This window comes from Artemia franciscana, unplaced genomic scaffold (genome assembly GCF_032884065.1).
Source record: "Artemia franciscana unplaced genomic scaffold, ASM3288406v1 Scaffold_1006, whole genome shotgun sequence".
In the NCBI taxonomy this organism is placed as follows: Eukaryota; Metazoa; Arthropoda; class Branchiopoda; order Anostraca; family Artemiidae; genus Artemia; species Artemia franciscana.
The window spans coordinates 111319-139277 of NW_027062721.1; the positions used below are offsets into that span (position 1 = coordinate 111319).

The 27959-nt window shown below is 33.5% G+C and overlaps 1 protein-coding gene across 1 annotated transcript in view; it reads left to right on the top strand.

Moving 5' to 3' along the window:
- LOC136042275 (protein sidekick-like) overlaps positions 1-27959 on the top strand; it is a gene marked incomplete at its 3' end in the record, with an annotated part of 118354 nt that overhangs the window by 39167 nt on the left and 51228 nt on the right. Inside the window, 5 exon segments of the mRNA XM_065727228.1 lie at positions 7650-7774; positions 10621-10773; positions 11282-11434; positions 13723-13888; positions 24925-25223. Coding sequence (XP_065583300.1) covers positions 7650-7774; positions 10621-10773; positions 11282-11434; positions 13723-13888; positions 24925-25223 — 896 coding nt within the window.

Genomic DNA, 27959 nt, shown 5'->3' on the forward strand with positions numbered 1-27959 from the left:
TCTGTTGAAACCACACAAAAAAGGTTGAAACCTGTCGATTATTACATCAAATTACTTTTTTTTTCTCGAAGTAACTTTTTTTCCCAAAATTATGAGAAAGGCATTTAGCCAAAAAGAAAAAAAATATAAAATTTCGTTTTAATTATTCCTCTGCGGAGAGCCAGAATCAAAACATGCATTGATTCAAAAACGTTCAGGAATTAAATTGAAAAAAAAAATTATTTAAATGAAAGTAAGGAGCGACATTAAAACTTAAAACGAACAGAAATTACTCCGTATATGAAAGGGGATTTTCCTTCTCAACGCCCCGCTCTTTACGCTAAACTTTTAGGAGTTGAGAAGGAAAAGCCCCTTTCATATACGGAGTAATTTCTGTTCGTTTTAAGTTTTAATGTCGCTCCTTACTTTCATTTGAAAAAACTTGTTTTTTTATTTAATTTCTTATAAAAAAGGTTCTCCACATGCGGTTATGCTGGCCTTAGTGGGCAGACGGTACAAAGTTAAAATAAAAAGATAAAAAAAAGTGAGTAAGAAATGAGTGAAGAAAAATGTGAAGAAAGACAGTGCTAAACAGCCTAAGAGAATGTAGCTTTCCTTTGAAGGTAGCTTTTTAGCTTCCTTTTTGGAAATCAGCAAATTGTTGACGTTGGATTTTTACGGTTCTAAAAGTGCTGCAAAATTTTATCTAATTCTTACTTATTCATTTTCAAAATATTTTTAGAAAAATGTTCTGATGCCCTAAAGACTTTATAATTTTGTAACTATTAAAAGATAATCTTAAAAATGCAGTTTTAGGTGTAAATGGGTCCAGGAGCCAAGAAGTATTTTATTTTAATGCCTTTGGTACATAAGGGGAGGAATCATATGGAGTATGTTATTAAGTACAATTTTTAACGGATCTAGTCAAGTTGGCTCTAAAAAAAAAAGAAAAAAAAGAAAAAAAGAAGCGAATCATAGACACTTCTATTTTAAGGATCACTTTTGTGATTGTATTAAGCCTTCAATTATTTTTTTTAAGTATCAAGTTGAGTTTGTAAGATTGTCTTCTGAAAGACTCAATTGTCAAATAATTTCCGTGTCTGAGAAAGGATACAGCCGCCTTCTCAAAAAAAAAAAATTAAGTAAAAATAGCAGTTTCCACTCATGCTAGTGTTCGTAAATTTAAGGACGGTAAATTTCTGGTAGATTTCGGAATTTTTATTTTGGGTTGGGAGAGGGCATTTGGAGAACCTAATTTTTTTTATCGCAATTTTGCTTTTAAGTACATTTTTGTGTGGAAATAGAAAACACATTGGATCACATTGGTGTTTGGAAATTGAATCACATTGGTGTTTGAAAAACTCAATTAGTGAATGCTTTCTTTACCTGAAAAAGAACATGACCGCTCTTTATTGCATGAATTTCTATTTTAAATTGGTGGACTATTCGAAAAACTTCTTTGCAATGTGTTTTATTGGGTTGTATGGAAAAGCTCCTTTCATATACGGAGTAATTTCTGTTCGTCTTAAGTTTTAATGTTGCTCCTTACTTTCATTCAAAAAAACTTGTTTTTTTATTTAATTTCTGGATATTTTTGAATTAATGTAAGTTTTGATCTTGGCTCTCCGCACATAAATAATTAAAGCGAAATTTGCATATTGATTAATTGCAATCAGTTGGAGGATTTTGAGAAAAAGGAGAGAGGGAGGGGGCCTAGTTGCCCTCCAATTTTCGACTACTTAAAAAGAGAACTAGAACTTTTAATTTTTTACGAACCTTTTCATTGGTAAAAAATATACGTAACTTACGAATTAACTTACGTAACTAACTTCTATATTCGTATATTTTTATTGCGTATATGAGGGGGTTTACCCCTCGTCGAAACCTCGCTCTTCACACTAAAGCTTAAATTGTGTCCCAATTCCTTAAGAAGGACCTCTGAATCACAAAGGCCGTAGAATAAATAGTTGAAATTACTAAAAATTCTTTACCGTAAAGAGTGAGGTATTAAGAGGAGGTAAACCCCTCATATGCGTAATTGTTTTTGTTCGTTTTAAGTTGTAATGCTGCTCCTTAATTTCAGTAAAAAACCTATTCATAATTATTTTTTTATTATTTTTTCAAATAATGCTAGAAAATCCTATGCCCCCTTCATTGAAATTCTCTTCCCTATGAGAAGTTACTCCATGGAAATAGCCTCCCACGTATTACCAATAAGGTGGATTTTCCAGTTCCTGGAGACAATGTCACTTTTTTTTTCACCCCTTTTCCGTTAAGAGCGTAAGTTGTAAAGACATACTTCATCATCCATGAAATATATTTTAATGACGCACCGTTAATACTGCTCCTGGGGGCAAATTTATCCCTTAATCTACCCCCTCGCCCTTCCTAGACACACCACTTCCTCGTAAACACGTAAAAATGTATTTTCGACTAGAATTGACTCGTCAATTCATTGACTTCGTCAATTCGTCAAGACATGCTCGTAGCAGGTGCAGTATTTATGGTAATCTCACATTGGGGTAGGAGGTTGGCTATAGCCCGAGAGATTGACTTTTTTATACGATTTTTTTTTTTATCAAATGAAGTTCAATCCAGAAAATGCTAACGACCCGGTAAATTGGCTCTATTAGCTCTATTTCTGAGCTGTCATTTTGAAATACTCATGTAGTGTTTGACCTGGCAATATTGAAAACAAAACCCGATTGTGTTCAATTTCTACTGAACATTTTCTTCGGGGTCATTTTAATCATGCTCTGTGATGTTGATATGCATTTCTTTTCCTCGAATAAAAAGAAGAAAGAAAGGAGAATTCGCTTTGTTTGCTTTCAGCGTTGAAGATTTATTTTTGTCTTTATTTAGATTATGACTTTTACTCATCGTTGGCTCATTTTTTCCCAAATTCACCAGATCAAAATTCTGAGATAGCCATTTTATTCAACATAGTCGAAAAACCTAATAACTATGTCTTTAGGGACGACTTACTCCCCCGCAGTCCCTGTGGGAGGGGCTGCAAGTTGAAAACTTTGACTTGTGTCCACATATAGTAATGGTTACTGGGAAGTGTACAGACGTTTTCAGGGGGATGTTTTCGGTTTAGGGGGGAGTTGAGGGGGGTTACATGGGAGGATATTTCCATGGAGAGACTTCTCATGGGGGAGAATGATATAGAAGTTTGTTACGTAAGTTAATTCGTAAGTTACGTATATTTTTTACCAATGAAAACGTTCGTAAAAAATAAAGCAGGATTTTCTAGCTTTATTTGAAAAAACAATGAAAAAATAAATATGAATAGTTTTTTTTCTAATGAAAGTAAGGAGCAGCATTAAAATTTAAAACGAACAAAAATTATTACGCATATGAGGGGTTTACCTCCTCGTTATACCTCACTCTTTACGCTGAAGTATTTTTAGTAATTTCAACTATTTATTCTACGGCCTTTGTGATTCAGAGGTCATTCTTAAGGTATTGGGACACAATCTAAGCTTTAATTTAAAGTGCGAGGTATCGACGATGGTTTAACCCCCTCATACACAATAAAAACATACGAATATAGAAGCTCGTTACGTAAGTTAATTCGTAAGTTACGTGTATTTTTTACCAATGAAAACGTTTGTAAAAAATTAAAAGTTCTAGTTACTTTTTTAAGTAATAAAAACTTAGAGGGCAACTAGGCCTCCTCCTTCGCTTTTTTCTCAAAATCTTCCGATTAATTGCAATTAATTAATATGCAAATTTCGTTATAATTATTTATGTGCGCAGAGCCAAGATCAAAACATGCATTAATTCAAAACGTCCAGAAATTAAATACAAAGCAAGTTTTTGTAACGGAAAGTAAGGAGCGACATTAAACTTAAAACGAACAGAAATTACTCCGTATATGAAAGGGGCTTTTACTCCTTAACGCCCCGCTCTTTACGCTAAAGTTTCTTACTGTTTTAAAACGTCGAGTTAAGAGAAAGGGTTAAACTTTAGCGTAAAGAGCGAGGCGTTGAGGAGGGAAAGCCCCTTTCATATACGGAGTAATTTCTGTTCGTTTTGATTTCGCTCCTTACTTTCCGTTACAAAAACTTGTTTTTTTTATTTAATATGATATAATAGATGTCAAGAGAGGAGAGATACGGCATAAGTGCCGTTACGAAATCGTTAGCTTCCAGTCTTATTAACTTCCTGGGCAGGGACTGGGAAGCTTGTTACGAAATCGTTATTTAGCTGCCATGGCCTGTATAGATTTTGAGAGAGATGTCTGTTCTAATCAAACAGTTCGTGGTAACGAACTGTAGTAAGGAGCGACCCGGCTCAATAGTAACCAAAACTCTAAAAAATTGAATTTTAATATCAATAGCTACATCAAAAGAATCGCATTTTAATGCTGATTTTAAATATATAAGTTTCATCAAGTTTAGTCTTACCCATCAACCTGAGATGTTTGACTCTTTGCCACAATTCTACTTTTTAAAACAATTAAAAGCTTTAGCGTAAAGAGCGAGGGATTGCAGGGGGACAACCCATTTTATATACGGAGTAATTTCTGTTCGTTTTATGTTTTAATGTCGCTCCTTACTTTCAGCTAAAAAATTATTTTTTTTTTTATTTAATAAATCTATAACACTACACGGCTAGAACATTGCAACAATAGTTTTAATCTATCATATGAATGCGATTTTGGAGGCTACTGCAGCGACTCCTTCGTGATTTGAATGTTTTGAAGGAGAGATATGCTAACCTTATAAGATTTTCAAAATTGTAAGTGAAGAGTGCGCGATATAAAACCACGCCGAAGCCAAGGGTTTGGGTGCCTAAACCTACTGAATTTTATCTCAAAGTGTATAGTCTAAGTACCATTCACACTGGCCATAAGGGGAACATTTCGTCCTTGATTACACTATATGTCTTGACGAAAAGCATTTAGGGGTGCTTTCCCATCCCACAAAGATATGATCGCGTCCAAAAGCCCAACAAGGTGCCAAAAGATATTAATTATTACTTCTCACCACGGAGATTGAAACCCACTCGAATTATCTGTTACTCACTCAATTTTCACCCATCTCGTAAAATGTACAGGGGTGTCTTTTGTGATACTGTGTTAATCAAAGCGCAATTAGTTGAATAATATACGGTTCTTGACAAAAACATTTCATCTTGACGACAAAGCTTTCTCATATCTTTCTTGGCCTTTAATGCGATCTAGCCCTATCTATTGGGCCCGCTAAAAAGTTCATGTGAAGTCCAGTTCTTGCGAAGTTTTGTGAAGACCAGAATTGTTTTTTTCACATCTCAGAGACTTTGTAGTTCTTATCCTTTAGTCTTCTGCTATATTAAATAATTAAAAAACAGTTTTTTTTTAACTGAAAGTAAGGAGTGACAATTAAAACTTAAAACAAACAGAAATTGTTCTGTATATGAAAGGGGCTATCCCCTCCTCAACGCCCCGCTCTTAACGCTAAAGAATTTATTGTGTTGAAAAGTATATTTGTGACAAAGAGTCAAACTTTAGCGTAAAGAGCGGGGCGTTGAGGAAGGGACAGCCCCTTTCATATACAGAATGATTTCTGTTTGTTTTGAGTTTTAATGTCGCTCCTTACTTTAAGTTAAAAAAAACTTGTTTTCTTTATTTAACTTCTGAACGTGTTTGAATTAATGCAGGTTTTGAATTTGTTAAATGAAATTTTTTATATTAACCTTACTTTTTTCTAACTAATAATACCTAAGTTAGGTTATTAACGTAGGTTATTATTTAATAACCTAAGTTAGATTTTTGTTTCAGGTGTTTAAGAATGGCTCCTGAATCACAAAGGTTATTTAATTAGAATAATAGCCTCTTTTAAAAGTTAAAAAAGAAACTTTAGCGTAAGAGCGAGGTACTGAGGAGAGGCAACCCATCTCATATACGTAATATTTTCTGTTCGTTTTAAATTTTATTGTTGCATCTTAAATTCAGTTGAAAAAATAGTTTTTATATAATTGCTGATCGTTTTTGAAATATTGTCGGGAAATCCAGCTCCCCATCCATGGAAAATTCCTTTCACCCACGAGAAATTTCGCCTCGGAAAGATTCTCACACGTAACTTAAATTAGCGATATTTGCGTAACAAATTTTGTAAGGCATAGTAACAAAACGGCCAAAGAGGTCAAAGCTATTTTTATGAAAAGGAGAGTCACAAGTTCAGCAATTCCCAAATGACAGAAATGAATGAAAGAAAAGATCTTTAAATGATATACGCGATCATTTATGTTCGTTTTAAGTTTTATTGTTATTCCTTACTTTCAGTTGTTTTTTAATCATTTAATAACAACTATAAGCTGAACACATACAATATCTTTGGTGTATTATCACATAAAAATTATAGTTATGAAGCTGCTTAAGATCAAATTAAATGCTAAGATTGGCCGGAAAATAACACAAAAAAAGTATTCCTTATATCGCCCATTATTTTACAAAATTCGAACTTTATCATAAAGAGCGAGCTATTGACGAGGGGGTGAACTTCCTCATTTACGTAATATGAGGGGGTTCTTCCCCTTGTAAATACCTCGCTCTTTACTCTAAAGTTTCGAATTTTGGTCCAGTTCTTTAAGAATGATCCCTGAATCACAAAGGCGGTTTAATTAGAATAAATAGCTCTTTTTTGAAATTACTAAAAATACTTTGGCGTGAACAGCAAGGTATTGACGAGGGGTTGAACCCCCCTCATATATGTAATAAATTCTGTTCGTTTTAAGTTTTAATGTTACTCCTACTTTCACCTTAAAAAAAGTTGTTTTTTAAAATTTAATTTCTGATCCTTTTTTAAATAGTGCTGGGGTATCCAGCGCCCCTTTCATAGAAATTATCTTCCCCATGAAAAATTCCTCCATGGAAATATCCTCCAGCGTAACCAAATCATCCCGCCCCTCACCAGAAAAAATCCCCCCTGAAAATATCTGTATGCTTACCAATAACAAACTCTATATGTAAACAATGGGCAAAGTTCATAACTTGTAGCCCTTCCCCCGGGGACTGTGTGGGATTAAGTCGTCCTCAAAGGCATAGTTATTAGATATTTCGATTGTGCTGAACGAAATCGCTATCTTAATATTTTGATCCGGTGAATTTGAGAAAAAATGAGTGCGGGATGGGGCCTAATTACCCTCCAATTTTTTTGGTCATTTAAAAAGGGCACTAGCACTTTTAATTTCCGTTAAAATGAGTCCTCTTGCGACATTCTAGGACCACTGGGTCGATATCATCACCCCTGGGGGAAAAACAAAGACAAAAACAAATAAACACGCATCCGCGATATTTCTTCTGGCAAAAAATACAAAATTCCAGATGTGTGCAGATAGGAGTTTGAAACCTCTACGGAAGGGTTCCCTGATACGCTGAATCTGATGGTGAGATATTCATTAAGATTCTATGACTTTTAGGGAGTCTTTCCCCCTTTTTTATCGAACATAAGGCAAGTGTTCTCATGCTCGTAACTTTTGATGGTTAGGGCTAAACTTGATGAAACTTATGTGTTAAAAATGAGCATAAAAATCCGATTCTCTTGATGTATCTATTGGTGTCAAAATTCAATTTTTTAGAGTTTCGGTTACTATTGAGCCGGGTAGCTCCTTACTTACAGTTCGTTATCACGAACCGTTTGATAGCGTCGGGCATTTCGTCATTCTTTGTGTCTATTCAATAGTGGTTCTATTCGTGGAACTTACTCTGTGGAGGGAGTAGGGCGTTTGAAACGGCACAGGATAACTCTTCAACATCCAGAACTAGTATCCGTAAAATTGGACTGGAAGGATTATGCAGTTGACGAAGGTAATTCGCGTAGATTAAGATTAGGTTCTTGAAGCGTTCGAACTACTGCTTTACAAGCGCTTTGAAGTACCAGCTTTTCTCCTTATGGAACTGTGCAACCACCCTGTTAGTAAGGGACTGATTCCCTTGGAAGGATTGTTAACTAGTACAGGACTGAGTTCTCTGGTCAGTATACTACTACCACAGATCTGACATGGTTCATTGGCCACATGGTTTTTGGCCACAGATCTGACATGGTTCAAAACACATCAAAGTTCCTAATTGTACTTGTCCCTAGACTGAATTATCAAGATGATAGCCTTGAACCTTTTGTTTCCTTTGCATGCCAAAGTTTCCATTTAATTATGATTATAATTAATTATGATTTATTTTCTACCATATCCTCTAGGGAATTTTCTGGCCAAAGATCTGACATGATTAAAAATACATCAAAGTTCCTAATTGTACTTGTCCCTAGACTGAATTATCAAGATAATTAGCCTTGAACCTTGTGTTTCCTTTGCATGCCAGTTTCCATTTAATTATGGGGACCTTCTTCGGAGAAAGACTTACTTATTTTGCGTTGCGATGACCTACAAGTAATTTATTAATCAATGATTTATTATTGGGAGCAGGGGAAAGTCACCTTGAACGGTTAGTTTAGTATGCTAACACAATACGATCTGTGACTTTTAATTTGTAACGCAACTTCTAAATGGAACTCAGTACGTTATAATGTCTCTGTTTTGTTTCTGTGTTTTTTTGGGGGGGGGGGGTGTCGTATTTATAGATTCTTGATTTCAGTACCCTTGGATAAATTAATATCTGCCTAGACGCTTTGTTTTGATGTTATTTTGTTTTTCAACCTCCCAGTTTCTTATCTACTAAATGATACTGCTTCCTTAAAAGAGTTCTCTGTAACTTAATCCACTAAAAGAAATAATTTCGATCTAATCTGCTTTCTTTTTTTCAATATGAAATAAGAGTAAAAAGAGGTTTTTTTACTTGTTAGATTTCCTTTTCGAAAATGCAAGAATATTTATTACGAATTTTTTATATTGAAATTGTGCTCTTCAGATTCGAAAGCTATACCACTTTTGTAACATACCACCTTTTGAAGCGTACTGACCAACATAAAGATCTTAGTAAAATCGCACGCTGATTTTATGGCAACATCTGAGTAAGGAAAATAAAAATTTGCATTATTTAGCGTCTGATTTTGATTTCTTTAGGCGGGGTATGGAGTCAGTATGCATGTTTGTATAATTTTCTCTTTGTCGCGAAACATTTCTTGCTGATTAAATTTATACTAATTTGTGATTTAATCGGTTTGGCTTGCGAGCGATTTGTATAGAACACGTAGAGTAATCTTTGCATTCTTTAAAAGGTTTTTTCTTCTTGAGCTTGTCTATCTCATTTGTTTTTAAGAACCTTTCAAAAAAAAAAAAAAAAAAAAAAAACACGAACAGGGAAATTGTATGGCAATTCGAAAAAATGTTGGATAATCGAAAAATTGAGACACTTCATGGGAAACGGAGACAGTGTATATCTGTTTATAATTTTTCCTTTGTTTCGAAATTCTGCTTGCTGATTAAATTTATTTTAATCTTTTACTTAATCGGCTTGGCTATCGGACGGTTCATACCATAATATAGTTATATTAACAGTAGGGAAAATTCCAAATACTCTCTATTACATATTTTTGACACATATCGATCTAAACCTCTGTTCATGATTCCGCCTTTCGCCCATGCACAATGACAAATTTTTCGCGCATTGCAATGGGATTATGGAAGATCTATTGCTCTGACGCAGACGGATTTTTCGTTTCTGAGTGCTTTGATGTGTGTCATTTCTGAAGAAACTTCTCGCTTTTGTTATATATTTACACTGTGGATTCATATATAACACGGGAAGCTACCCTTACATTTTCTTAATGGAAGTTTTTTTTTTTTTTTTTTACTCGTGTTTTTTTTTCTCATTAATTCCATATGAACTTTTAAAAAATCCTTAAGCAACCAAATAACATTTAAGATAATATTTAATAGTCGAAGAATATCTAGACAGTTTCAGAGAGAAGGGGAGGAGCGTTATACAGAAGCAGGGCCTACCCCTTCCCCTTTGGTACGGCCTTGTACAGAAGTCCTGTCCCTTTAGTGTACCTGTTTAATGTTTTAAAATTTTCCATGTAATACCAGTAATTTTGAAAGCTCTTTTTCACAAAAATTACTTTGATTTTAGAATGCTCAATATGTATGAATCTGCCTTTAAATGAACCTTTTTCTTAACTTCATAATGACGCAGGTACTTTTGGCTTTTTTAGAGGCTGGATTTTGTGGTACATTGTTCGTTTAATTAGAAAAGAGGCAGATTATTAGAAAGTTATGGAAAACTCTGACAAACGAAGGAAGAAAATACGAGGCTGTTCATGCTCTTCTTATTAGAGTTTTGCCATAAACGGTACAAAGAAATGATCCAAAAGCTCTCTCATGGGTATAGGGGTTGAAAACCCCTCTTTAAAAAGTAACCCTTGGCTAGCAATGTATTGGCTAACGTTGGCTACATTGGCTAAGAAAAAACAATATGCATATGGTAATAAAAATCCAAATATTTTGGCTTATATTAGGAAGCCTTGATCCAACAGGAAAAAATCGGAAAAAACTAACAGATTAAACAGTTAAGACATACTAGAAAATAACATAAAATGGTAAGATAGATGAACAAAGCAAAACAAAAACAAACACTAAAAAAGAGAGAAAACGAGGGTTCATATCTGATAAACTAGGGTTGTTGTTTTTGACTATGATGCAGTGTGGTCTGAGAAGTTATTTGGTAATATTGATTATTATCTATTTGTTCTGTTGCAGAGACCTTGATTGTCCCTTCAAGTTGCCTTCAGCTAACTGAGGACGGAAGTTTGTTTATTGCATCAATTCGTGCCTCTGATCAAGGAACTTATGCATGCGTGAGAGCAAATGAGGCTGGTTCAATTTCAGAAAAGGCTTTCCTTTCTGTTTTGAGTAGGTCAAGTAAAATATATTGTGGTTTAAAATTTATCCTCCCTAAATACGTAAATACATGTTTCAGAGGTATTAAACTCATTCCATTAAAGGAATGCTTTTCTTTCTGTTGTGAGCAAGTAAAAGGAAAAAAGTTTATGGGTTGAAATATATGTTAAAGAGCATATTTATGGACAAGCAAATTACGGACAAAAATATACAGAGGATTTGAGTGTCCTAGATAATATAAAATGAATAGTAATAGTAAAATGAATGAATTTTCTAAAGGTTTGAGAATTCAGAGCGCAAGAATAATTTGGAAAAATAATTTTTGGTTAATTTAGAAAATTAATTAAGCTTACTTATATTTTGTGTTTCTTTTCTGGCTTGTGCGCATATAATAGGTAACATTCTTTGCTTTTAGTGGTAGTATTGGGGGGGTTGGGGGTGCTGAAAACTATTTTTTTATTTTCAGTACGTTGGGAAGTTGTTTGGCAATATTGATTATTACATATTTGTTCTGTTGCAGAGACCTTGATTGTCCCTTCAAGCCGCCTTCAGCTAACTGAGGACGGAAGTTTGTTTATTGCATCAATTCGTGCATCTGATCAAGGATCTTATACATGCGTGAGAGCAAATGAAGCTGGCTCAATTTCAGAGAAGGCTTTCCTTTCTGTTTTGAGTAGGTCAAGTAAAATATATTGTGGTTTAAAATTTATTCACCCTAAATAGGTAAATACATGTTTCAGAGGTATTAAACTCATTCCATTAAAGGAATGCTTTTCTTTCTGTTGTGAGCAAGTAAAAGGAAAAAAGTTTATGGGTTGAAATATATGTGAAAGAGCATATTTATGGACAAGCAAATTACGGACAAAACATGCAGAGGAGATGAGTGTCCTAGATAATATATAATGAACAGTAATAGTAAAATGAATGAATTTTCAAAAGCTTTGAGAATTCAGAGTGCAAGAATAATTTGGAAAAATAATTTTTGGTTAATTTAGAAAATTAATTAAGCTTACTTATATTTTGTGTTTCTTTTCTGGCTTGTGCGCATATAATAGGTAATATTCTTTTCTTTTAGTGGTAGTATTGGGGGGTTGGGAGTTCCGAAGACTATTTTTTAATTTCAATACGTTGGGAATGACTACAGTTTTTTGACTTAATACATTAATAGTCAATAAGAATGTGGTGAATATATGTGTTAGTAATTCCATTAATTTAACATTATTTGCTCAATATCATATGAAAAGCTTGTGTTTTTAGTATATGTATCAAATGTAGACATAGACTTGATCTTTATCGGATACGAGGTGCTTTTTTTCTGAGGGGAGACGGGGTCAAAAATAGATTGAAAAAAGAACATTTTTAAGATTCAGGGTCTTCGAGCGGGAAGAATCAGGCAAGCACGAAGAAAGGGATTTGCTGTCTCATTTCTCTTTTTTCTGCGCGGGGGAGGGCAAGACATATGGGGACAAAAAAATAAAAGGTGTCACACGAAAAAGTATGGGGGAAATAGGAAAAAGCCTGGGATTTTAGGAAGGCAAGAATAGTCTAATGGATCCATAGACAATGTATTTGCGTTGAGCTGGGGCCATCTGGAGCACTTTCGGGGCTGCCAGAATTACTACCCTACATTACATTCATTTCATTTCTTTACCTTCTATATTCTTCCTTCGTGTCCAGGTACCCTGTGTAACTGTATTCATACAGTTTTAGGCTGTATCCCGCTGGCATACATTCGTGAAATCACGCCGGCACTATGCCCAAAATTGGTCCAACGAGATTGTTTTCAACGAAGATGAGAATTAAAAATTTCACCGGATATTTTTCAAATCAAATTCATTTTCGGCACTAAACTAGACAAGTTGTGTACACAATACCCAAGATATAGTCATTTACCCCTATTTTATTTCGTACTTGACTATTTCATTTAATTTACAGAATGGGAGTATCCTCATATATGAGGTGTGTATTATCAAATTTAAGACTTGTTTGGTATTTGCAGTTGATGACAATGATCTGGCCAACCCTTGGTTTTTCTCAAGATAAAAGTTTCCTCTTGAAGACGCGCAATAATATTTCAAGCAATATATTTTTGGGTACTTATCGGTTATATAATAGACACTCGAGAAGTGAAGTTTGATTAATGCTAATGAAATGGAATAAAATATGATGAATATGTAATAGTTTAGAAACAAATTTGGGCTGTATATTAGAAAATTAGGGGGGGGGGGCTGGGGGTAAAGCATAGCATATAAAGGGGTAAAATAAGCATAGTATAGCTTACTATTCTTTACCCCCACCTCCCTAATGTGCATATATATAGCCCAAACTTTTGATAAAGCTAATGAAATAAAACAAAATATGATGAAATTTATTTATTAGGAAAATTTTAAATTTACAACTTATCCTGGAGAAATATAATTGCCTGTTCTTCGGTCCCTGGCAAATCCCAAATCTTAGCTTGAACATCCATGGTGAGACTCTTATTTTCTATCACTAGTCAAAGCAAACTAAAGGGTTAATATCTCATCTGATCTTTTCCATTGAAGTGATCGACAGCATAAAGAAGTTAATTAACCTGTTTCTAGTGTCGAAATTTTAGTGTCTATTATATAACCGATTAGTACCTATTTTTGTTGCAGTCTTCAGAAAGGAAGCAGTTTACGATGATTGTCATTTTTTAATTTTCTTAAATCTAACGTTAAAAAAAATGCGCGCCTTTTATTCCCTGTTTGAGAGGCATAGAGTCAGGCACGTATGAAGAAAGGACCCGTGTTTTTATTGTAAGACATCAAAGGAGATGCAAGTGGTTTATTTGTGTCTGGATGGATTCTTTGGAGCGCTTTTTGGGTTGTGAGAATTGTGTCCTCTCCCCACTCATTTGAATCTCTCTTCTTTCTGTCTTTGTATTCTGCTTTCAGGTATCCCTGCCTTTTGGGCTTACGAGGATAGTATAGTCTCAAGGGGCCAAGGTACTTTTTGAATTAAACTTTTTTTTTTCAGTCAAGACGAAAATAGTACAGCCTCCCGGTGATTCAAGGGTCATTGTTGGTCATATTGCAACGATGAACTGCAAAGTGTCATCCGATTCTTCTGTTCCGTACGAGATCAAGTGGTTTCACGATAATAGGTTGGTATTTTCTCAGTTCTTTGATTTTTATGTCTTTCTTCTAGTCCAAGTCTTTGAATGTTGGTGGTTACAAATCCGAGGCATTATCACAGAGTGTTCATCCAAAAGCGAAGCATAGTATCCACACATTTGACAGTTGTTGTTTTTTCTTTGCCTGCGCGCGTATGTTTATCAACCCCACTGTATCCGTCGATTACTTCTGAAAATGCGTTTGAAGTTATCCCCTCGATTTCACATATTCAGATATGAAAATATAATTGATAAACTAAAGAATAAAAAATATAAATAATACAATTACGAGTATTTACCATATCTCGAGCCGCGATTGGTTTATTTCTATTTGCAATTAATATATTTTGAAAGTTGTTTGTCAAAAAACACCCTTTACTGAATCACTCAACTGCCACGAAGGTTCTTTTAGTTTTTACTGAAATATAATGACTTAAAATTACCAGAATAAATTTCTAATCGATTTATTCTTATAGTGTCTCCTTATAGTGTTATATTTAAGGGTTTCCCAGAGAAAATTGTCTTATCGCTTATGAAAGACAAAAAATACCCTAAAGCTGTAAAATGTTTTATTTTCAAAAAAGAGCACTTCTTAGCACTTTTTTCGATCCAACTCTCCTCCCACTAGAAAACTTCTACGGGCTCTCTCCCTCTACCTTCTAAAAATTTCGGCGAGTGCTCTTGACAATTTCCTACATATTTTTTGTTCCTCCCACGTGCTATTAATATCTCTTCCTTGTTGTAATACTTTGTTTTCTTTTATTCTATTTTTTTATTATTTTATTCTATTTATTATTTTAAAATTTATATTTATTATGATTATATTATAATTTATATGACAATTTTATAATTGATTGTTATATAATTATTAGCTGTTGAGGTGGCGCTTTGCTCCACCCCAACACCTAGTGGGTGGGGGCGTTTCGCGCTCCCCCCCTCCCAAGCCCCCCACGCGCGTAAGTCGTTTCGCGCCATTGTAGTTGTGTCCCTGTGTCCCACCTGTGAATATATATATATATATATATATATATATATATATATATATATATATATATATATATATATATATATATATATATATATATATATATATATATATATATATATATATATATATATATATATATATATATATATATATATATATATATATATATATATATATATATATATATATATATATATATATATATATATATATATATATATATATATATATATATATATATACGATAAACAACTAAACGTAAAAAACGATCGAGAGGACATAGGAAAAATAATAGAAAAAATGAATTATATGTACATATGCTTTCTATAGATCTATGCCAGCTACTTGAATCTAGGGGTATGATTTCTGTAATAAAATGTCTAAATAATTTATCCAAGAGGAATTTAATCAAAATTTTCCTGATTGTTAAGAATAATACAGCTCTTGGTTATAATTTTAAAGTAATATGTGATACAATTTGCATTCTAACTAAAACGAAATTTATTTCAAAAAAGAAAAAGTTCGATAAGATTAGTAATAAGGATAACAGATTATATTTGCCTATTAATTTTACTTGTAAGCAGATTGAAGATATTAATTTACCAGAAATTTTAAATCAGCGGCATGTGAAACAGGCCCTTCCTAGTAATTTGAATTATAATGATAGTCCAGTTTTAACTTATAAATTTTCAAAAACTATTGGGCAAATTTTTTTTAATTATAATTTAATACTAAAAAGACTAGATAGTGATATAAATTGGAAACCGGTTTGTAATTGTAAGCAACTTGGCCCATTTGTAAATCCTACTTACAAACATGTTATAACAGGGGACTTGTCAATAATAAAGCAAGATGATCTTCAAATTTTAATGAATAAAGGGGTTAATTTCCGTCTTTCTCATCATCTGAAACCATCGAGTGTTCTTGATGGCTTGGAAAATGATTTTGATTTATTTATTGATAAGTGGTGTAAGAAAGAGAATAAAAATAAAGAGAGTTTTCAAAGTTGGAAGAATTTAATTATTAGTAGAATAAGAAATAAAATATATTCTAACTTAAAAAATAGTAACACTAAATTATTATTTTATAATGCGAAGATTAAACAAGCAATTGCTAATCTAAAGAATGAATTTGTTATTGTGGCAGTGGATAAAGCTAATAATAATTTTGCCATAATTTGTCAGAAGCTGTATTGTGATATATTAAAAAGGGAGCTATGCACAACTAATGTTTACGAAAAAGTAAATATAGAGGATAAGAATTTAATTGAAAAGACTGAAGAAATACTTTTTAAAAATTTTAATATTAAAATAAATGACAATGATAAAAAGTTCCCTTTCCTATATTGGACTGTAAAATTTCATAAGAATCCCCCTAAACCACGGTTTATTGCTGGAGCAGCTAAATGTCCAGCCCGCATTGCTGCTACTGACCTCTCTTTAATTTTAAAGGAAATTATAAATAAACTTAAAACCTATTGTTCTGGTATTAAAAAATTTTCGAATTTTAATCCATATTGGAGTGTTAATAATTCACTGCAGGTGATAGATTCTTTAACAATGGTTTCAGCTAAAAGAATTGAGTCTTTCGATTTTGCGACAATGTATACTAATTTATCACTTAATTTAGTGTTTGATAATTTAAAAACTGTTATCAAGAAATCTTTCCTCTTATCTAGTAAAAGGTTCTTAAAAATAGACATTTATAATAAAAAAGCTATATGGACAAATTGCTTTAATACTACAGTTAACTTGAGATGTTACAGCTTGGATATGATTTTTGAGTTATTGGAATTTGTTTTATACAATACTTATATAAGATTTGGGGGTGATTTGTACAAGCAAATTGTGGGAATTCCCATGGGGGGGAATGCCAGCCCATTTATAGCTGACCTGTTTTTAAGTCAACTAGAATATAAATATATGATGGATAAGAATAATCCAATTAATTTAAAATATGCTTTGTCAAATAAAAAAAGATATTTAGATGATATTTTGGTCTGAAATTGTAAGGATTTCATTGATATTTCTAAAAATATATATCCATCAGAGCTTAATCTTGAGCCTAGTCATGGCGCTGGTCATGAAGATCATTTCTTAGATTTATTAAATATAAAAAAAAACTAATTTTTTTAGCTGAAAGTAAGGAGCGACATTAAAACTTAAAACGAACAGAAATTACTCCGTATATGAAATGAGTTTTCCCCTCCACAATCCCTCGCTCTTTACGCTAAAGCTTTTAATTGTTTTAAAAAGTAGAATTGTGGCAAAGAGTCAAACTTTAGCGTAAAGAGCGAGGGATTGTGGAGGGGACAACTCATTTCATATACGGAGTAATTTCTGTTCGTTTTAAGTTTTAATGTCGCTCCTTACTTTCAGCTACAAAAATTAGTTTTTTTTTATATTTAATTTCTGAACGTTTTTGAATTAATGCATGTTTGTTTTTGGCTCTCCGCACATAAATTATTAAAATGAAATTTTTATATTAATTCTTTTTTTTGGCTAAATGGCTTTCTCTTAGTTTACTCCGTATATGAAATGAGTTGTCCCCTCCACAATCCCTTGCTCTTTACGCTAAAGCTTTTAATTGTTTTAAAAAGTAGAATTGTGGCAAAGAGTCAAACTTTAGCGTAAAGAGCGAGGAATTGTGGAGGGGACAACTCATTTCATTCACGCTCTTTACACTAAATCGTAAATTTTGTCCCAAGTCTTTAAGAATGACCCCTATAAGAATGACCCTATTTATAGTTGAAATTACTAAAAATGCTTTAGCATAAAGAGCAAGGTATTTATCTCCTCCTAAATACCTCGCTCTTTATGCTAAAGTATTTTTAGAACCCCTCATGTGCGTAATAATCTCTGTTCGTTTTAAGTTTCAATGCTACTTCTTCCTTTCGTTTGAAAAAACGTTTTCATGTTTATTTTTCATTGTTTTCTTATAGTAATGCTAGAGAATCCTGCGCCTTTGTCATTGAATTTTTCTTCCCCATGACAGATTCCTCCAAGGAAAGATCCTCCAACATAGCCCCCTCTCATCAGCCCCACCCCTAAACAAAATAAAATCCCCCTGAAAACGTCTGTACACTTCCCAATAACCATTACTATATGCAAACACTGGTCAAAGTTTGTAACTTGCAGCCCCTCCCCCAGGGATTGTGGGGGAGTAAGTCATCCCCAAAGACATAGTTATTATGGTTTTCGACTATGCTGAACAAAATGGCTATCTCAAAATTTTGATCCGTTGATTTTGGGAAAAAATGAGCGTGGGAGGGGGCCTAGATGCCCTCAAATTTTTCGGTCACTTAAAAAGGGAACTAGAACTTTTCATTTCCGTTAAAATGAGCCCTCTTGCGACATTCTAGGACCATTTGATCGATACGATGACCCCTGGGGAAAAGAAAAAAAAACAAAAAAAAAACAAATAAACACGCAACCGTGATTTGTCTTCTGGCAAAAAATACAAAATTCCACATTTTTGTAGATAGGAGCTTGAAACTTCTACAGTAGGGTTCTCTGATACGCAGAATCTGATGGTGTCATTTTCGTTAAGATCCTACGACTTTTGGGGGTGTGTTTCCCCCTATTTTCCTAAATAAGGCAAATTTTCTCAGGCTCGTAACTTTTGATGAGTAAGACTAAACTTGATGAAACTTATATATTTAAAATCAGCATTAAAATGCGATTCTTTTGATGTAGCTTTTGATATCAATTTTATATTCAATTTTTTAGAGTTTTGGTTACTATTGAGCCGGGTCGCTCCTTACTACAGTTCGTTACCACGAACTGTTTGAAATATTAATATTTGTGATAATAATAAAATAAGTTTTAAAATGTATAAGAAAACGGATGATTTTGATTTCGAAGTGATTAGTTTCCCATTCCCTGAAAGTAACATACACTCAAATATCACATATTCAGCGTTTTTCTCACAGTTACTTCGTTATGCAAGGATTTGTAGTAATTATATTGATTTTAAAAATAGATGTAAAATCTTAAACCAAAATTTGATATCAAGAGGTTTTTCTGCAAATCAATTAACTTGGCAATTTAAAAAAATTAGTTTTCATTATAACAAAGTTTTAAATAAATATCAAAAGAATTATCTAGAAATACTTAAGGAAATTTTTAACTAATTTCGGAGGTTCGAGAAATGTTATCGCAGCGCCATTTATTTTGAATTGTGTTTCTAATTGAGCGGATTTTCTTAAAAATTAGCCACATGGTAAAGATGAATTCTATAATTGTTTAGTTCATTCAGGTTTTTTGCAATGTGTTAATATTTGTGATTTGGTAAAATTTATAATATTTAGTTTACCTATTGTTGCTAAAGGGAGGGATATATTAACAGGATAAGCTTGTTTTGGTTTTACTTGGTTGTTTTACATTTGCTGTTTTTTTTTTTTTTTTTTTTTTTTTTTTTTTTTTCATAGGCATGTATTTTGGGGGTGATACCTGACGTGGGGATGCCATGGATATTCTGTGGTAGCCACAACACTGTGCTGGGTAGAGAATTTAGAGTGGCGAATTCTTATATAGGCCAGTGTATACTCCTGATGAGCCCTTATGCTGGGTGTTGCCTCTGAATTATTTGTCTATATTATTTTTTCTATTGTTTGGTAAATGACGACTTATACTTATTGACGACATGACTGCCTGTCCATTGATTATTCTTTATGGTTGATTGTGTGTGGCTATGCTGTTTGACCTATGTGATTGTATGAATGAGCAGAGTTAAGGCCTCATTCAAGTGCTGGTCTATATTAATCACAAATTTAGGAAAACAGTCTTCCTTTTCTACTTCTCTCTCTCTTTTTTTTGTGTTTGTGCTGTTGCATTGGTGATTTCTCTTTTCATTATATATATATATATATATATGTTTTAACTACGTAAAACTTGCGAATATACAATATTCTCCGATGTCCCATTGTCTGTGCATATAATTAGATTGTCAGGTTTACCGACTCTTGAACATGCAACATAAAATTGTCCATGGGAAAAGCAATCCGTATTCAGATCTATACCTGATTATTCTAATGATTGCCCTTGAGCTTTGTTGATGGTGACTGGTAATCGAACATTCCCTGTGTCCCCGTCGTCATTTATATATCCCCCTGTACCCCCGACAGCCCCCTTGTAGTTATGTCCCTTTGTCCCGGTCGTCATTTATATTCCCAGTATCCCTGTCGTCATTTGTGTCCCAGTGTCCCAGTCTGTAATTGCTCTTTGAGGGTCCTGGTCGTCATTTATATTCCCTGTCTCCCGGTCATCATTTGTGTCCCGGTGTCCCGGTCTGTAATTTATCTTTGAGTGTCTCGGTCGTCATTTATATCTCCCGGTCGTTATTTGTGTCCCAGTGTCCCAGTCTGTAATTTCTCTTTGAGTGTCCCGGTCGTCATTTAAATTCCCTGTGTCCCGGTTTTTATTTTTTAGTTTTTAGTTTTTTACCTTTTTTTTCTTTTTTTAGTTTTTTAGCTTTTTTAGTTTTTTTAGTATTTTCTTTTTAGTTTTTTTGTAGTTTTTACCTTTTTTAGTTTTTTTCTTCTTTTGTATTAATGCTAAAGCCAAGGTTCGAACTTGGAACCTGGAACATAACGCTTTACCAACTCAGCTACTTCGCTTGAATACATTCATTTTTGAATTGGTATATGATGAAATAATTCAGACGTCATATAGTGACGTCACTCGACAGACAGACAGACAGACAGACAGACTGACAACTTATTTTTAGATATATAGATTCTGTTTTATTCTGTTGTATTTTTTTACTCTATTGTTTTCTTTTATTCTGTTTTCTTTTATTTCTTTTTATTTCTTCGTTTTCTTTTGACAAATGCAATCATGCAGCGGAAATAATTATATTTGGTGTATGGACGTTAATGTTCTATACAGATCTAGTTAGGGAAAGTCTAACTTCAGCATGAATTAGATCCCCTTCATTTTCTGAAATTTCCTCCACTCTGCCTCTTGTTTCAAATATCAACTTAATCTGTAACTTGAATCAGTATAACAAAAATAGAAACTTGTACAATTCTAGAAAGTTATATTCAGTGGTAAGTTTGAGCAAACTTTCTGTCCCTAGCCTTTGAAAACATTGGAAACACAGAAATATTGAAATCCTTTTGAGGAGTCTTTATATATGCAATGATTAGGTTACACTGGAAAAAACTGTTTTGTGACTAAGAATTTTTTTTTATTTTATGCAAATTTTAGTTGTTTGAATGGACATAAGCGTTTTACAGGTTCAGAATTTCTCAAACCGTAGTTTTTCCATTTTAATTTTTTAAAGTTTTTTTTTTTCCGCCGAATATAGATATTTTAAGTCGAAATTTCTAGGAGTTTTTTTTCGAAAATTTCGTTTGGATTTTTTTGTGCTTAGGCAATTTTTCGTGTGAATAATTTCTTAGACCAACACTGTTTTTTTATTTATAATTAGAGTAAAGCGAAAAAATTAAAAAACGTGTAAATTTTGTAATTGTTGAAATAAAAATGCACAAATAAGGTTTTCAATATTTCAATTTGAATTTAGGGATTTACGTTTGAATATAGATATACATCAGTAGGGAAAAAAGGAAACATTACGACGACACAGAACAAACAACACAATTCAAACACAGGCGACAATTCGTTATCCCAGAAATAAATGAAACGAACTACAGTAACAAATGGTATTTTGCTTTTAGAAAAAGAAATTGACAGTTTTCAAACATGACCTAGTGTTACACTTTCAAAAATGTTACTTCTTGTAAGAGTACAAAGTCTTTGTGTGTCCATTGACAGTGTTTTGGGCAACAGCCCCTTATGTTGCAAAAATATAATTGCCTGCTCTTTGGTCCTTGGCAAATCACAAATCTTAATTTGAACATCCATGGTGGTGCACTACATTCTCTCACTAGTCAAAGCAAACTGACCGTTGTCTTCAAGAATCGCGTTAATAATGAACTAAAATGAACTAGGTCAAGAATCGCGTTAATAATGAACTTATCTTTGTCTTTGAGATGGCCAGCCGATGTCGAAGCTCCCAATTTAATAATTCATAAATGACCTTTACAATTTTGTTAATAATGTTCTATTTTCATCATATCTTATTGTCACCAAACTTCGATTCTCGAATTTGTTTTATATAATAGACAAGTACCAATAATTTGATCAATTTGAGCAACCCTCCCAGACGTGACACCTCCCAGTCACTGTTCCTTGGGACAACTGTCCCGGTTTCCCTTCCCCCTTTTAACGGCTCTGTTTGGAAACAATGGAACATTCCGCTTTGAGACGATGCTTTAATTAACAATCGGCTGTAGTTTTATCCATTATGTTTTAATTGAAGCTTGCCATGTTTTTTTTTTTTTTACCTTGAAGTAAACTCCTCCAGTTATATGGTAGTTGTTTTTATTAACATTTATTTTATATATTTGTAAAGGACCAGAAATTCAAATCTTCAGACTTCCCCCTTTTTATTGGCTATATCACTCGACTGATCGAATATCGGACAATCTTAAGGGTTTCTTTGGGTTTTACAATAGCTCAAAATTAAGTCCATTAAGTCTTAAAGTGCTCAAATTTAAACACTTATTCGAAATTTTAAAAATGTTAGAAACTTTGAAAACTTTTTGAGTGACATTTTTAGTTTTTGAAAGTAAACAAGTTATTACCAATGATAAAAGAGCTGGTTAAACTAAAAAAAAATATGGCCCACTGAAAATTGAAATTTCTAGTTACCCTTTTAAGATTTAAAAGGGCCCAGTGGGCAATTAACGTCCTTTCCTTGCCCTTTTTGCTACCCAGCCCCCTAAATTCTTTAGTCATCTGATCAGCAGTTGAAATAGTCATTTTGTTCAAAATACTCAACAATGAACATGCCCCCGTGGAAGACATGAATCCCTATAGCCTCGAGGGCAAGGCTTGTAAAAACTGCAAATTGGCGGTTGTTTACTTATGGATTTTGTAATTGAAAAGGGGAGGCTTGTTTGATGTTGGGTATGTAGTTGGCTCCAAATTTCAGGCATCGTTTTCCGAATCAGAAGGATCAACAATTTTTTTTTGGGCGGGGGTATGAGCAGGGAAAAGATTGTTTCAGGGCCAGGGCCCTTCCCCTCCAAAGGATGAGTCCAAAAAAGAAATAAAAACTGTTTTTCTCGACCAGGTCGAAACTTGTGTCCTTAAGTCCATGAAGTAGGGGAGCCGCAATGCAAAAGAAAAAAAAATATAGAAAAAACAGAAATATTGGTTTGCCGCAAAATGGGGCTCGACAAAAGACCAGAAAAGAGCTTAAAATTTTTCATAAAATTCTAAAATTAAAAAATTTTCGATTAAATTAGTGGTCTTAGAAATTTTTTGGGGAATCATTCGATTGGGCATTGAAAGATCGAGTTTTGAGGGTTTCAGTTGCACTGGTCTATAGAAAGTTCAAGGGGTACTAGCCCTACTCCTGTTTGTGGTAATTTCTATCCATTTTAAGTTTAACTTGATTATTTATCTTTTTAGTTTTTATGTTTTTGTTTTATTCATCTATTCATCTCTTGTAATATCTTTTTATCTTTATGTATGAAGAGAGTGTTTATTCTCATTTCTGTTCATTTCGGGTTTTCTCTATTGACTGATGTTAGTTTCTCTTTGCTTTAAGTTTGAATTATTATATGACTTTAGGTCTGCTTGTTTTAAGTTTTAATATAACTCCTTACTTTTCTTTGAAAAACTTTTGTTTTGGGAACTTGTTTTTAAGTTAATTATGGTGAAATCAAGTAACATTCCAAGTTACTTGATTTTGGAGAACTCGATTGATTAATGGGAGAACTGGAAAAGGAAATCCACTTCGAGAAAGTTTTTGTTTACTAGTAATTTCTCCTAGTCAGTCTAAATGTACTTCTGCTCTGTTATTTCTCTCAGCAATAAGTTTTACTTATTCAATCACTTTTATGTTTGTTCTATAAATAATTTATGGATAAGCTCTATTGTTGATGAATTTTAATAGTAATGATTTTTAAAATTTTTCGAAAACGACGTTTCTGAAAGAAAAATAAAGAGCCACATTAAAGCCTAAAACGAGAAAAATAAAGTCATGTGATGATCCAAGCTTAAAATTAACAATTATTACTATGAATAAATTAATAAAACCAAATGAAACAGAAATTAAAATGAGTAATCAATCAAACAACCAGACAAAATGTTCAACTATGGATGAATAGATGAGCCTTAAAACGACAGAGACTAAAATGAATAACCTTGACAAGGTTGAAACAAAGAGAAATTAACGCAAATAAGAGTAGGGCTACAACCCCTCTAAGTGGTCTATAGGCAAGAAATTCGTTTTCGCTTTGCTGAATATGTATTTTGACCGGGAGGGTTTTACTTGTCAAAACGTCAACAGCAAAAAAGAAAAATAAGATAATAGTCAAGATTTTAGGATCCAAGATTACAAGACTCGAACTCTCAGTATCCAATTTAATGAGCTCCATCCCAAGTTTGTGAGACCACCCCTACCATGCGAAGCGACCTGGAGAATTGAAATGAATAAAGCATTGAAGGTACATGCTTTTTTGCCAAGGCAACGCCAGGGAGTTGCCTCTAAATGTTTGATACTTTTTCTCAAGTCAACGAAAGAAGCTGGAAAACATATTTTGTAATTTTGGCAGAGAAAATTAACTTAGTTTTGCTCTCGAGTAATATACCCGATCTTAAAATTAATTTCATTTTTTGTTTCTTTATTTTTTAGCTGTCTTTATTTTTTAATGCCGTCCTTGATAATATATCTCCTTAAAAAAAAGAAACAATATGGGTTACTTGGAAAAAAAATCTTTCCATTTCTTTATTGTCTTTTGAAATTATTTGTGAGACCCTTTTAGAATTTTATTTTAGTGTGTTATAGGGACTAATAGGTGCAATTTAGTCCTGGAACTTATTTTGACGTCTAATACATACTATTAATATATGTCATACTATTACGTTCTATGTGATATTTGTCCAAATTATGCTTTTTATATGTACTTTTACTGTTATGGCCTCTTAATACTTTTTCTTGTAATTAATTTTTTTTTATTTTTTAGGGAAATCGACGATTCGCGTATTAATCGCATTAAAATTCACCCCGATGGAAATTTAGAAATTCGAGAAGCCAGAGCTTCAGATGCTGGGTTGTACAACTGTTCAGTCCAATCCCCAGGTGGCTCCGATTATCGTGTCGCCAAACTAGAAATAGTTGAGTTGCCTCATCCACCACTAGGTGTCTCTGCCTTTCGTCTTTTGAATACTCCAAAGACAGTTAACGTATCTTGGATACCAGCCTTTGATGGGAATAGCAAAATATTAAACTGGGTTATTCAGAGAAGAGTTGTCCCAGTGTCAGGTACGCTCTCTCTCTCTCTCTCTCTCTCTCCCTCTCTCTGTCTCTCTCTCTCTCTCTCTCTCTCTCTCTCTCTCTCTCTCTCTCTCTCTCTCTCTCTCTCTCTCTGTCTATGTTTCTCGCTCATTCACTCAACTATCAGCTTTATGTGTAGCTTGCCCTAGCTAGCACGAAAGTAAAACAGTTCAAAATAGGGATGAAACCTTTTAATTGACAGTCAACAGATATAAAATTTATACCTAGCTAGCACTTTCCCTCAGCAAAAGAGCTGGTAACCCTCAAAGGATTTTCACCTGCCATCTTGGAGTACTTAATGTGCTCATGCTCTGTCGTTAGAGTTACCATCCTTTGTATTGATTATCTACTCAATCACAACCGAAGCTATTTTTTTTATCGTTGTAAATTTGATTTAATTTCTTTCTTTCCATTATCCATTATTATGGTGTCCTTGAGAGTACAAGACACGAATATGGGTCTATTTTTGCTACTTTTAGCCACCGGCGACCCTGCCCAGGGTCTGACAATAAGGCATGGTAATTTGTAAAATATCCAAGCATCTCCAGGCCGGGTTGAAGTAGGCTTGAAGTAGTTGAAGTAGGCCGGGTTGGAAACAGCCGGCCGGGTAGGCCGGCTGGGTAGTGTTTTCAAAACGAGGGGGGAAGGACAATGGTGGACGCTTTGAACACTACGAAATAAGGCTCTTCAAGGGGAAAACAAAAACACGCAAGCCAAATCAAATCAAATTCAGTGAGCCAAAATCAAAACCTGCATGAATTCAAAAACGTTCAGAAATTAAATAAAAAAAAAGTTTTTTCAACTGAAAGTAAGGAGTGACATTAAAACTTCAAACGAACAGAAATTGTTCCGTATGTGAAAGGTGCTGTCCCCTCCTCAACGCCTTGCTCTTTACGCTAAAGTTTGACTGCTTCTCACAGCTCTACTTTTTAAAATAGTAAAAACTTTAGTTGTAAAGAGCGGGGCGTTGAGGAGGTGACAGCATATAGGTGGGACGACGTCACATTTATATGCCTCTAAATAGCAAAAAAGATAAGTGATAGCAATGCAATGACGACCCGAAGAGACCAAGTTAATAGCCTTTTAACCTTTATTTCGAGGAATACACGTAAAAATTTAAATAACAAAGTTTAACTACCGCGAGGGAGTATTAGGATTTTAGAGATGCCTATGTGGGACATGGCACAAAATCGGTTAAGAACCCTGGGTCTAGCCTGGAAATAATGGTACTAAAGGCGATGCAAACTTGATTATAGACTGAAACAGAAACCAAAGATGTTGAGAACGTGAGTCAAACACATGTATTTCATTTTTATTTTCAATGAATGAAAGACTAATCTTAAAATACGCATTTCCAGGTGGAATTTTTTTCCCTTGGCTAGGGAGAACGACCTACTAGGACTCGGAATATCATCTGAAGTATTCAGTTACGTAATACCTATTCCTTAAAACATACAACTCTATATAATAGCCTTAAACTCTTTAAATAGACTTTTGAACACATATATTTAAATATTTTTTTAGTATTGGGTAACTAAAATAATTATTTGCATTTTACTCACTACTAGTACTTCAATTTTGTCCATTATTGAACATCATGTTTCACTTGACGCCCGAGGTACAGCGAATATTCATAAAGTATGGAAGAGAATGTTTATTTTAGAAATTCTGTATGTGTTTTAAAAGCTGGTTAAGTAGGTATTGAAATACTTTTATTTAAATAATTTTCTTACTCTGGTAAAAATAAAAACAAAAACCACATAGTTTTTGTTTTTGTTTATCTGATTCACAAATACATTGCTGGCAAATAATATGGCTACCAATCTCTTTTGATGACTCTTAAAAAGGTAACTGAACTTCAATCTCCAATCAAATGAGCCACCTCTGATGTTTATACGACTATCCCCTATTTAAAATTTTATCTGCCTCTGGGGCATAACTTACAACAAATCCCCAGGCTCTGGGGGGTTTTGTCGACCCATAGTTTTTGTTATTTGATCTTTAAGCTATTTTGAACAAAATAGCTATATCAGAATTTTGATCTGATAAATTTGGGGAAAAAAGGGCCTTACAAGAGGCATTGATACATTGCTCAACCCGTTTTGACTTTCTTCTTGGACTGTACCGAAAATTCTTTAAGTCTGGAACAAAATAGTATGTTTCAAAGTATATCTTGTATGAAATCATTCTCATTGAGAGCTAGACCCAAGCAAATTAGACTTAGTGATATTGATTCTATAATGCTATGGACTCTCTGCGTCATCATTTTTGTAAATCAGTAAAAGAGCTGGCACTTGTCTACTAAACGAAATACACTTTAGAATTACGCTGCGCAAGATCTGACAGAAACTGGTTTGCCTCTCTGGGATCGGTAACGATTTGCTTATTTTGAGTGAGAAAAGTACAATCTATGTATAATTTAATTAAATATGTAGAGGTAGTTAGGGGTTAGGTTAGGTATTTAATATAATGCGTTCAGCGCGGCCTGCCTTACATAATTCTTTTTTCGTAGTTTTCATAATTTTGTTACTACAGCAATTTCTTGTATAATTTCTGTATATTATCATCCTGTTTTGGAATATTTCATTAGGATTAACCTAACTTCAATTCTTGGGTGTGTTTCGTTTAACAGACAATTGCTGAAGAGCTTCTCTATACACCCAGAATATAGCGAAAGTTCTTTAAATATAGAAAAAATTGAAATATTTTAAATTTCTTGTTTCT